This window comes from Balaenoptera acutorostrata, chromosome 2, assembly GCF_949987535.1.
Source record: "Balaenoptera acutorostrata chromosome 2, mBalAcu1.1, whole genome shotgun sequence".
In the NCBI taxonomy this organism is placed as follows: Eukaryota; Metazoa; Chordata; class Mammalia; order Artiodactyla; family Balaenopteridae; genus Balaenoptera; species Balaenoptera acutorostrata.
In genome coordinates this window covers 51,140,826-51,153,456 of record NC_080065.1, presented here as the reverse complement: position 1 = coordinate 51,153,456, position 12,631 = coordinate 51,140,826, and the positions used below count along the sequence as shown (strand labels likewise).

At 33.6% G+C, this 12,631-nt stretch overlaps 1 protein-coding gene across 2 annotated transcripts in view; it reads left to right on the top strand.

Moving 5' to 3' along the window:
• ERCC8 (ERCC excision repair 8, CSA ubiquitin ligase complex subunit) overlaps positions 1–12,631 on the top strand; it is a 68,304-nt gene that overhangs the window by 13,049 nt on the left and 42,624 nt on the right. The window contains exons 2-4 of one of the 2 annotated variants that reach the window (XM_007176066.3): positions 712–807; positions 6,238–6,339; positions 10,243–10,366. In XM_007176066.3, the coding sequence (XP_007176128.1) occupies positions 712–807; positions 6,238–6,339; positions 10,243–10,366 (322 nt within the window). The remainder of the gene's footprint in view (positions 1–711; positions 808–6,237; positions 6,340–10,242; positions 10,367–12,631) is intronic. The other variant, XM_057541820.1, reaches the window with a different exon arrangement.

Here is a 12,631-nt window from a genome sequence, read left to right as displayed (position 1 = left end):
GTAAATGCTTTTTGACATCCAAAAGATTGAGACAAATTCTAATAGTTAACATTCACTCGGCACTTACTATATGCTGGGCATTGTTATGAGCACTTTTTATGTTTCAACTCATTTAATCTTAACGTCCTCACCAGGATAATGATGGTTTACAGTTATTGAATATCAGAAATTTCATTCATCTTAATTTGTGAGAGTACTTGTTAATCATTTTTATTTATATTTAATTTGATTTATTTAAATGTGCTTAATTGTTGAGTTGAACATGCTCGTTTTATACTTCTATAAGGCTTAAGAAACAAGGGAATTTTTTTAAAAAACTGTAATTTAAGCTTTTGTCCACTAGATGTCCTCAGCTAAGTTTAAGTTATCAGAATTTAACTTTTTGTTCGTGAAAATTTGTTTCAGTTTCTAGCTACCTAAATTAAAAATTAATAAAATACACCCTTTAAATAAGAGATAAGATAATTAAGGCAATGCTTCAGGAGAAATTCTTTACATGTAATTGTTAGTACTCTTGTTATTTTAAAAATTTGTATAAGGTCTTTAATAATCTATAAATACCTTTGGATGTATGTTAGGAGATTTAAGCATTACTTGTGATTTTTGACTCCATGTAATTTTGGTGAAATAAGGACTTTTTAACGTTAAATTACTTTCTTATTGTTTAATTTTATTTTTCCTTTTCCTCCTTTTAATTTTTATGTTTTGCAGGGTTTTGGGACTGGAGTTAAACAAAGACAGAGATGTTGAAAGGATCCATGGCAGTGGAGTTAACACCCTTGACATTGACCCTGTTGAAGGGAGATAGTAAGTTTATTATATAATCATTTTTGTTCCTAAGTGAGATCCAGTAAAATCTTGCTTTCAGATTAATTTTGTGAAGTTTCGTACAAATTAATAAGAATTCTAAATTTGTAGCATTTTAAATCTGGCATTATTAATTTCAAATAAATACAGAACATTGAACCTATGAAATGTTGCCAAATAAACATTTCCAAACTACTTTAATATAAATATATTCATTGTTAAATCAACAAATACTGAACTTTTTTGTATGCAGAGAGTGTGTAAGTGCTGAGGTATGTCTTTAGGTACTATTTCAAAACAGAGTTGTTACTCTCAAGGAGTCTAGTGGGAAAACAAATATAAAAAGCAGAAGTATATTTTGGAGAATTAAGTTTGAAGCACACCAGACTTGTGTTTGAGTTCCTCCTGGCTTTATATTTATCAGCTATGTGGCCTTGAGCAATTTATCTAACCTTTCTAATTCACAGTTCCCTTAGCTACACAGTGTAACAACAATATCTAACAAGTTTGTTGTGAAGATTAATTGAGATAATATGTATAACATGATTAGCATAGGACATGGCATACTGTTGTTAATCAAAAGCATTATCACCTATACTTTTACTCCTTTCAATCCATTTTCCATACAACTGAAGTGCTTAGAAAAAATGTGCCATCTCCCCCTCTTAAAACTCATCTACCCCACATTACTCTTACAAGAAAGTTCAAAACCCTTCATGTGGTCTATAATTAAGACAAGTGTAAAAGTAACTAAAGAAAAGTTTGTCTTATCATGTTCTGTTTAGCATTTGCCCCCAAATTTTTATATTATAATGAAGTATAATTATTTACATTAAAATAAGCCAGAGTAGGTTCAATAGAAATCCATTTTTTATTTCCAGCCTCTGTCATGGTCTCACCTAGTAGTATATGAGAAACATGTACGGTGAACAAATGCTCACTTTAACACACGGTTAAATCTAAAAGATGACCTGTGATAATTCTTTTCTTCCTCCTGACCTTTTCCAGGCTCAACATAACACCTCCCAATTAAGGACAGCTGTGGGACATTTGCTTATAAAATAATCCAGACATGAGCAGCAAGGGATAGCTGATTTCTTTTGGCCTTAGGTGGTGGTAGAAAAAAATGTTCAATACTCCAGCCAATCATTTGGGGTAGTGATCAGTTGTTTGACCTGTAAAGTACATGAATCCAGTAGGCTACCAGTTGGGAGAGTTAGTGAGAAATGTGGGAAGTTATAGATTACATGTGTATTAAATATGTGTGAGAAATAACAGACTGAGGAGTCTTTGCAGAGCATATACAAAAAAGTCAAGATTCTCACTACAGTGGTTTCCCCCTTTTCCCCCTTTTTGCATAGTAAAAATCTACAACTATTTATTTCATTGTTTGCTAAGACTTGTATTTTACATTAAACCCTTTTGGCAGGAAAGAGAAATAAAAAGCAAAATGAATGTTTAATGGAAAATTAAATATAGGTCTTCTTTTTCTCAGAAAAATCAATTCACATGTAACTTGCTCAAAATACCTGTTAATATTTACCAACCACTGTGAGAGCTGTAGTGATACCACGGAAAACCAGAATGAAAACTAGAATACATAAATCTTGTAAAGAAGCATTTATTTCCATAGTTAGGAGTTAATTGAAGAAGTCTATCTGAAAACAACATTTTAACAAGTGCAACTACATAAAGTACATTTGTATATCATCCTGTGAAGCTTGAATTTTCTTTTATGTCTTCTAAATTCTTCTGAGTTAATTCCATGCATCTTTGGTACTGAGTTTTCTTGTCCACATAAAAACATCAAGTCCTGTTTTTTACTGTGTTCACTTTATTAGCAGGATAATAACTGTAGAGTTAAGTAACATCATTGCCATCAGATACTTCAACTACAAAGTCCATTAATTACAATAATATTCAATTTTTTCACCCAATTAATGTAATCAAAGGAAAGCTTTTGGAAGTCATTCTAGCAAAGATGAAACATCTTATGTTATTGTAAATACAATTTAAGTTAAGTCTAAAAGTTCAGCTTTAAAAACAATTGTTTTTACATTGATAATACATGTAATGCCATGGTAAAAAACAGTATTTCATGAAGTACAAATATGCAGAAAAATGTTTTTGGAATTGTTATGGTACACATGTAACTCAAAACTGTGTTGAAACAAGCTGCAACATGTTATCAACCAAAATAAAAGCTGTAGTTGTTAAAATTTACAAAGATTTCTCTGTATACACAATGAGTAACTGAACCACAAAATTTTGTAATGAAGCTAACGCTGAGTATTAAAAAAAAAAACCTTCAGCATGGCATTACTTGCTATCTTTCTTTACTGCCCCATCATCAGTAAGATTTAGGACTATTTGAGCAAAGAACTTTGAAGAAGTACTTTTAAATTAACCTAATTGTTCTACAAATTGATATTGAATTTTTCTTAAAACAAGTCTATAAATCAGTGCTTCTTGGACATGCTGCTAGTTCATGAACCCTTTGTATCTGGTTCACAACAAGGTAAGGCACTTGTACCAGAATGTGGTACAAGTCACTAAGCACACAGTTTAGATGAGCTATATTTTTTTTTGTAGCAAGACTGTCTCAGTGAAGAAAGAGGTGTGTTCATTTCTGGCACAAGCTCTTTATGTTGTACTATAAATAGCAAAGAAACTAAAGATGGCAAAATAAAAAACCAATATACAACACTTATAACAAATATAAGTGATCAAATATCTCCACAAACCACAAAATATGGATGAATGGGAGCAAAACACTGATAACTACAAAATCAGTGTGGTATCAGCATCTATACCAGGGGAGGCAATAAAAACCAATGGGGCATCTAATAGACCTGATAACTCAAAATAACTGACAGTTAGTTGAAAGCTCAGCAAGCCAATTTGACTACAACATTGAAACTGGGAAAGAATTGTGTACTCTAGTTGTTCAAGGGATTCACAGTAAGACCCAAAGAGGTTGGAGTGCTTTAGGCCCTATAATCTCTCCAGCTAATCACCTAAAGATGCCCTAATGGACAGAACCCTACATTGAGGAGAAACTGTTTGGAATAGAATCCAAAGTGAGCAGTACAGGGACAATAGAAAGAAACAAGGGAAAAAGATGGATCAGATAAAAATTGGGGAGGTGAATAGAATCAGGAAATCTCTGAAAGTTAGCTGCCATATTTTGAGCATCTTATTTGAAAAAGAAGAGGAGGAGGATGTTCTAGAGATATAAATTTTAAATATTGTTATAAACGAAGCCTCCCTTTTAAAAGTTTAAGAAAATTAATTTTACATAAAAATGAGCAAAAGAATAGGATTAAGATCAAAGCTCATACAAAATTATTTTAAGAACAAAGAGAATAAATAGAATAATGTTCCTGTAGACAGTGTAGTTGTGCCAGAAAGATATGCCTACAAAATAGATGAGAACTCTAACCTAATATTTTAAAACTAGCTGCAAGTCATTTCTGTTTTTTATTTTCTTTATTTTTTTGGCTGCACCGTGTGGCATGTGGGATCTTAGTTCCCGGATCAGGGATCAGACCTGTGCCTCCTGCAGTGGAAGCACAGAGTCTTAACCACTGGACTGCCAGGGAAGTCCCTAAAAGTCATTTTTAAAAGATACAGTGTATGTATCTACCAAATGTAAAATAGATAGCTAGTGGGAAGCAGCCGCATAGCACAGGGAGATCAGCTTGGTGCTTTGTGACCGCCTGGGGGGGTGGGATGGGGAGGGTGGGAGGGAGGGAGATGCAGGAGGGAGGAGATATGGGAACGTGTGTATATGTGTAGCTGATTCACTTTGTTATAAAGCAGAAACTAACACACCATTGTGAAGCAATTATACTTCAATAAAGATGTTTAAAAAAAAAAGAATTCTACTATAAATATTCTTGTTACACAGATGTTTATTAACAGGTGATTTTTTTAAAAGTACATTCTTGATAGTTTAACTTTTAAAAAGAATTGAATATATATTAAGGCATCCTGTAGAAAGTGTTTATTGATTTATAATTCCTAGAGTACTGTATACAGAACATCATCATGAAAAATAAATCTTGATAGTTAGTTGGCTAAAAAAAAAAAAAAAGATACAGTGTATGAAAGAGTAACATAAGTAGGAATTAGAAAAACTGAAAAATGAGATGATCAAACTCAAGAAAAAATTAGAAAAGAAAGTTTCAGAAATGAAGACTAAAGCATAAGGAATACAAGCAAATAAAATATAAGAGGAAACATTTAAAAATCAAAAATAAATGGAGAAAGGAAAAGTATTTGAGATACAGATGTATGTAGAAGATAGGCAAAGAAGATCTAACATACATATAATAGGAGTTTCCAGAGAAGAAACCCAAAGGAAGAGAATGGAATAAAGGCTAAAACTATAATCCAAGGAAACATTCCTAGAATGAATAAAATCTGAAACTACATATAAGGGAAAGAGAATCATATTGTAACCAGACTTTGATTTTGAGCTTTATGCTCAAAGAAATGAAGTTTCCTTTCTAAGATGTTCAAGGAAATAAAATGTGAGTCAAGAATTTTATATCCAACCAGACTAATTTTCAAGTACAAAAGGACTAATTATTAGTAACATACAAAAATTCAGAGTATTGTTCTTATTAGGCCTTTCTTAAGAATCTACCAGAGAATAAAATCAGAACAAGAATGAATAGAGACAGCACCAGAATTGATGGTGAGCAGTAATATTAACAAATAGCAATACTTTATATAGATGCATAAATATTTACATATATAGATATATAAATTAAATTCACAAATCTATGTGTTTTCCCTATTAGATTGTAAACTGGGGAGTCAGGAATCATGCCTGTCTTGTTCATAGTTGAATTGGCATAATGCCTAGCATATTGCAGAAGCTCAAAATTGAATGAGTTGAGTAAATGCATTCATAATGGAGGGAAGAAATCTAACACTTATGGATCCCCTATTTTTTGCCAGGCAGTATAAAAGACCTTTGCATATGACTTATCTTTATATCAACTTTATGATTTAGGTGAAAATGTCCCACTTTTCACAAATGAAAAACCTTAGGTGAAGTAACTTGCCCAGGTAATAACTGGTCTGCCTGATTCCATTTATAACTAGGCCATTTAAAATGACTCTGTAATATTTCACTTCCTTAAATAAGAAGTATCTTTTGCCATCTTCTTTCTACTGTCCTTTCTTTTTGGAATCATGAAGGTAAATTTTAACTGATCACAGATTGAATCTTTCTATATTCATTCTTCCACAAACATTAGGTTAAAAATTTTAGTTTATTTCAGTCTATACTAATGAAGATTTACTCTGTATTTATGGGCATAATAAATTTGAGTTTGTAGATCAGTAATTTTCAGAAATACATAGTCATAAATGGACTATATAAAATGATAAATTAATGTGAACTTTTTTTATTATTAGCATGTTATCAGGTGGTTCAGATGGTGTGATTGTGCTTTATGATCTTGAGAACTCCAGCAGACAACCTTATTACACATGTAAAGCAGTGTGTTCCGTTGGCAGGTGTGTATTAAAAATGTAATTCATGAATTTATAAACATTTGAGTATTTTTGTATCAAACGCAAAACATGAAAAAACTTCTGATTATGTTCTTTTTGTTCTCCACCTACATAGCACACCTCAGTAACTAATTTTAGTTTTTAGACTACTTAGCATAAGACTCATTTGAGTCTTTCCAGCTAAATATAAACACAAATTAGATTTTTCAACTGTCATTAATAGAACAAAAAGATTAACAGCTAGAAGCCATAAATGTACTAACAATCACACACACACACACACACCCCTTCCTTACCTCTCTATTTACTCAAAGCTGCCTAACTTAACATACTTCTCTTTGTCTTGAATTTTTTGACTATTTACTGGCTTTCCAATCTTGTGAGAATTATTTTTAAGTTTTTTTTTTTTTAGTATTTTTTTAAACGTTTCTTTAATTAATTAATTTATTTATATTTTTTATTTTTGGCTGTGTTGGGTCTTCGTTTCTGTGAGAGGGCTTTCTCCAGTTGCGGCGAGCGGGGGCCACTCTTCATCGCGGTGCGCGGGCCTCTCTCTGTCGCGGCCTCTCTTGTTGCGGAGCACAGGCTCCAGACGCGCAGGCTCAGTAGTTGTGGCTCACGGGCTTAGTTGCTCTGTGGCATGTGGGATCTTCCCAGACCAGGGCTGGAACCCGTGTCCCCTGCATTGGCAGGCAGATTCTCAACCACTGCGCCACCAAGGAAGCCCTATTTTTAAGTTTTTAATAAAGTGTTCTGTGATTTTGTTTTAATTTGTTCATAATCATCACTTAATTCTTTTTCATTTCCTGTATTTGATCTGATTTTGAAGAGTCCTTGAATTAACATAGAGAATAGGTGTCGAAAAAATGTTTTCAAGAGGAAAAACTTCATGAACATTCATATCAGCAACCACTCTGTATTAAAGCTGTTCCCAAAGCACTAGATAGATGCATAAGTTCGTGGAATATTTGTGAGGAGATTTACAAATGTTTCTTGGCTCTGGTGCTTCACTTTGGAAATACAGATTTAAGGAAACTATTTCTCTGAGCCTCTGACGAAACTATTTTGTCTTAGAGATAATTATACTTGCCCTGTTATTCTTGTAAGTTTTCTGTAAGACTTAAATAAAATACTATCTTTTAAAAAGCATATTAAAAATTGTAAAGCCACTATATAAATAGGAAGCAACATAATTATAGGTACACTTGGTACAAAACAAGATAGCACTTCAAGTACTCTGGAACTTGGTTCCTAAGAGGCTTATACCATTTTATATTCTCTCCACTCCCACCAAACAAACAAACAAAAAATATAAATTCTAAAGTGTAAGACAGTCATTAATTAGTTTAATTCATCTTTGTCTTATTTTATCTTAGCTATCATTTTAACACTGTTAAAATAATATTTTTATATATACCACATGCTATGTAATGTTATTCCATGAGTGGCTATGATTTGCTTTTCTGGTGTGTGATGTCAAATAAATGCTTAGGACATCAATCTTACTTTATTATGACTTTCTTCTTAGATTCAAACTCTTAACTTCAAAACCATGACTTTGGTAAATGGGCATATAAGCATCTTTACAAAATGAGTTAAAGTAGCATTTTACATTCAAAGACTTTATAATCTAACTTTAAAAAATAATTTCAATAAAAATTGTTACTAAGTTAATGTGGCTTAGACTGTTTCCTGATATTTATTTTTGCTTTACTTAATGTGTTTGTTCTGAGCACCAAAAAGATTCCTGTACCCAAATTTTTATTAAATGTGAATGAGAATGACAGATCATACATAGTAAGAGAATAATACAATATTTTGTCCTATTTTAAAATCTAAAATATAAATGAGCTTTTATTTGTGATCACTACATTAAAGATTTATTTTATTTAAAACTGAAAAAATCTCTGTGTGGATTCTTAGGAACAGATAGAAATCAGTTCTGTTTATCTTAAGCAGAAATTTATTGGAAAGAAATTTAATATCTCACATAATGGCAGGAAGGTGGAAGAATCAAATGTAGAAAATGAGCAGAAAAGCAAGAGAAACTAGGACAAGAGAACACAGTCAAGGTCACACCACAGGAACAATTTAGTTTGGGTTCTGCTACATGTCACAAACACAGATTCTCAACTCCACAGCTATGAATAATTGCTAACTATCCTTGGTTTGCATTACTAGCTGGAGTTTTATTAGAGTCCCAGGCAGTATTGATGAAGCCCAGGACACATGTTCATGCCCCCACTGCCAAGGGCAAGGGAAAGAGAATATCTGGAGCCCCTTGCTTTATGTAACAAGAGGCAAGGCGCTGTCTTTCAACAAAACTAAGGGAATTTCCCCCCAAAAGGAAGTTTGGATGTTCAGCCAAGAAAAGGGCGCATGTCCACTACAGTCCACACATTTGGCTGTCGAATATCAGTGTATACCTTTCTTCCCATACCTACCCTTCCTTTTAAAAAAAAAGTTTCAGCCTGACCTAATGCAAGTATCCATTATTTGACAAAAAAATGTAATTATCCCCTTCCCCAAAGAGCTATGACCCTAAGTCTATTTATTTGCCACATCCATCTCCAGTTCAGGGTGATGTCTATTTTTCCACTGGTTTTACATGATCTTATATCAGGATTATGCAACCTGTGGGCTCAATTGTATGGTTAACCTATATAAAAGAAAAAGAGGAAAGAAAGAGGAAATTAGTTAATATATATACATATATACATGACATAGAAAGTAAGGAGATATGAATAGGTACTACAGTCCTTTTTTGCAGCTGTCTCAAGGCCAGCTTGAGGTCTTCAGGTAGCACCACATGTGTCAAGGCCCTTTATTCTGTATTGTGATCAAAACCTTCACCTTAAGGAATCAGAACTCATGATGGTCCTATCTGCATAGGGTTGCAGTAGTCTTCTGTTTACTTTTATCTTATTGAAAATTTCTAACATACATGAAAATAGTAGTATAATGAACTGTGTACCTATCACCCAGCTTCAACAGCTATCAGTCATAACCAGTCTTGTTTTATCTTTACCCCAACCTACCCACCTACTCTGAGGATTATTTTGAAGCAAATCTCAGAAGGATATCATTTCATTCATAATTATTTGTATCTCTAAAAGGTAAAAGGTGTTTTATAAGCATAACCCCACTACTGCTATCTCACATCTACAATAATTCCTGATATTAAGTATACAGTTGGTGTTGAAATGTCCCACCATTGTCTCTTAAGTGTTCCTAAACAGCCAGTGTCTTTGAATTAAGATTCAGTAAAGGACACATACTGTGCTGATCACTGGTTCAGAGCATATACTGTATCCTTCAGGATAGCACATCATCATCACAAGGTGGTATATTGTAACTGATGTCATAACTGAGTCTTCAACAGATCATGATTCTATGGGTGATGTGTTACATAAGAGTAGTGAATCTCATGGGCATCTTCCAGTTGCATTCTTTTGTTGTATAAATAAGGTTCTTAATCAGAAACAATACTGTCTGGAACACCATGGAGGTATGTGAGGCAACAGTTCTAAGAATGATGGTGTTGATAAAATGATGTCCAGGAAAAGCAAGTCCAAAACCAGAATAAGTATCTCTTCCAGTAAGGAAAAATCACTGTCTCCATGAAGCGGTCCAGTGTAGCTGGCTGATCCCTCCAGGATATGGTATTGAAATCAGAAGTCTCTCATTTTATGAGCCTTAGTAGGAAGCAGGCCTCCGCATCATACTGTGAAAGGTTAAAACTAGAGATGCCTAGATATTCTCCTTCTCTAGACAGCTAGGACATGGCATGTGATCTAGGTTTGGCCATTCATATCATCGTTCCTGAGACTGCTACTTGTGAATATAGTATCAGTTTTGAAACTCAAATAAATCAGTTATCTCTAAATTTTGATTACTGTTTTGTAGAAGCCATCCTGATGTTCACAAATACAGTGTGGAGACTGTACAGTGGTATCCTCATGACACTGGCATGTTCACATCAAGCTCATTTGATAAAACTCTGAAAGTATGGGATACAAATACTTTACAAGTAAGTACGTTAAAAACTTTTCCAAGTTGCTCTGTGCGATAAATGAGAACGTAATCCTAAACCATTTTAATGTGATTATTTGCTAAGATGTCATATATGTTAGATGTGAAATTAGTATAGTAGTTAAGGAGAGCTAGAGTGCTTGAGTTCATATCTTGGTTCTGCTGCTGATTATCTATGTGATATTTGTCTGAACCTCTCTATTTATCTGTAAAGGGGGTAATGATTGTACCTTATAGAATGGTTGTGAGGATTAAATAGGTCAATATATGTAAAGTACCTGGAACAGTGCCTAGCATATAGTAAGTGCTCAAAAACCATTAGCTATTATTATTATTTGCTTTATTATTCAAAAACTACTATGGTCTAGTGGTGTAGGGAAGAAAATTGGATTTATCTCCTATTGGCCTAAAGACTTAAAGGAAAAGAAAGTTATTAATATTATAGCTTAGTAAAGGTAGACAGTAGATAATAGTTTTTATATTTGATCAAATTTATATTTCTTTCTCATGCTAATTTTTTCCCTGAGCTCTAGTCCCATATGTCTCCACCTGTCTTCAGAACCTCTCTTACTTAAATGTAGTGTCATCTTCTCAAACTTAACATGTTCCAAACTGAAGTGAACATGATGGCTCCTCACATCCATTTAGTCCTCAAATGTTAGCAATTCTTCCTTCAAACTCTCAGATTTCCCTTTTCTATTTCCCTCACCATCACTGTACATCTAGACTACTCCTAAAAACTCCTAACTGGTTTCTCTGCATTATTTTTCTTCCACATTTCCACAGCAAGTTTACCCCAGAATTAATCAGAATCAAGCAGTTTCATCCTGTCTCAACACAAAACCTCTAGTGACGCCATTGTCTAAATTCAGCCTGGCCTTCTAAGTTCTCCGTAACCTCACTTCCCACTTTCTCAACCTTAGCTTCTACCTCTTTTCAACCGAAATGATGTACTGCCACTAAATTGATCTCCTTTTGCCTTCTGAACACATGTTATGTGTTATGTTCCCTGCCTCAGGTCCCCTTCCCTATGAAACTTCTCCCTTCTCTTATTCATCTTATAACTGGAAGTTTATACTCTTTAACCAACATCTTTCTATTTCTCCCACCCCCCAGCCCCGGTAATCACCACTTTATTCACTGTTTCTATCAGTTTGGCTTTTTAAGATTCCACATGTAAGTGATATTATACAGTATTTGTCCTTGTCTGCCTGACTTCACTTAATATAATGCCCTCAAGGTTTATCCATGTTGTCACAGATGGCAGGGTTTCATTCTTTCTCATGGCTGAATAATATTCCTGTGTGTGTGTATGTGTGTGTGTGTTATCTTCTTTATCCCTTTATGCGTTGATGAACACTTAGGTTGTTTCCATGACTTGGCTATTATAAATAATGCTGCAAAAAACATGAGGGTGCAGCTATCTCTTTGAGACAGTGATTTTATTTCCTTCAGATATATACCCAGAAGTGGGATTGCTGGATCATATGGTTCTATTTTAAATTTTTTGAGGAACTCCATATTGTCTTTCATGATGGCTGCACCAATTTACATTCCCACTAACAGTCACAAGGGTTTCCTTTTCTCCATATTCTCACCAACACTTATCTCTTTTTGATAATAGACATTTTAACATATGTGAGGTGATATCTCATTGTGGTTTTGATTTGCAGTTTCCTGATGATTAGTGATATTGAACACCTTTTCATGTTCATTTTGGCCATTCTTATATTTTTGGAAAAATGTCTATTCATGTCCTCTGCCCATTTTTTATTTGGATTGTTTGGGTTTTTTGCTACTGAGTTGTATGAGTTCTTTATGTATTTTGGATATTAACCCTTTAACATGATTTTCAAATATTTTCTCCCATTCTTTAGGTTGCTTTTTCATACTGTTTATGGTTTGCTTTGCTGTGCAGAAGGTTTTTAATTTGCTGTAGTTCCATTTGTTTATTTTTGCTTTTGTTACCTTTGATTTTGGTATCAAATCCAAACAGTCTTCACTAAGACCACTGTCAATGTTTTCTTCTAGGAGTTTTATGGTTTCAGGTCTTACATTCAAGTCTTTAGTCCATTCTGAGTTAATTTATGTGCATGGTGTAAAATAGTGGTCCAATTTCATTCTTTTGCATATGGTTGTTCAGTTTTCCCAACATCATTTATTGAAGAGACTATCCTTTCCCCGTTGTATATTCTTAGTTCCTTTGTCATAAATTAATTGACCATATATGCCTGGCTTTATTTCTGGACTGTCTTTTCTGGTC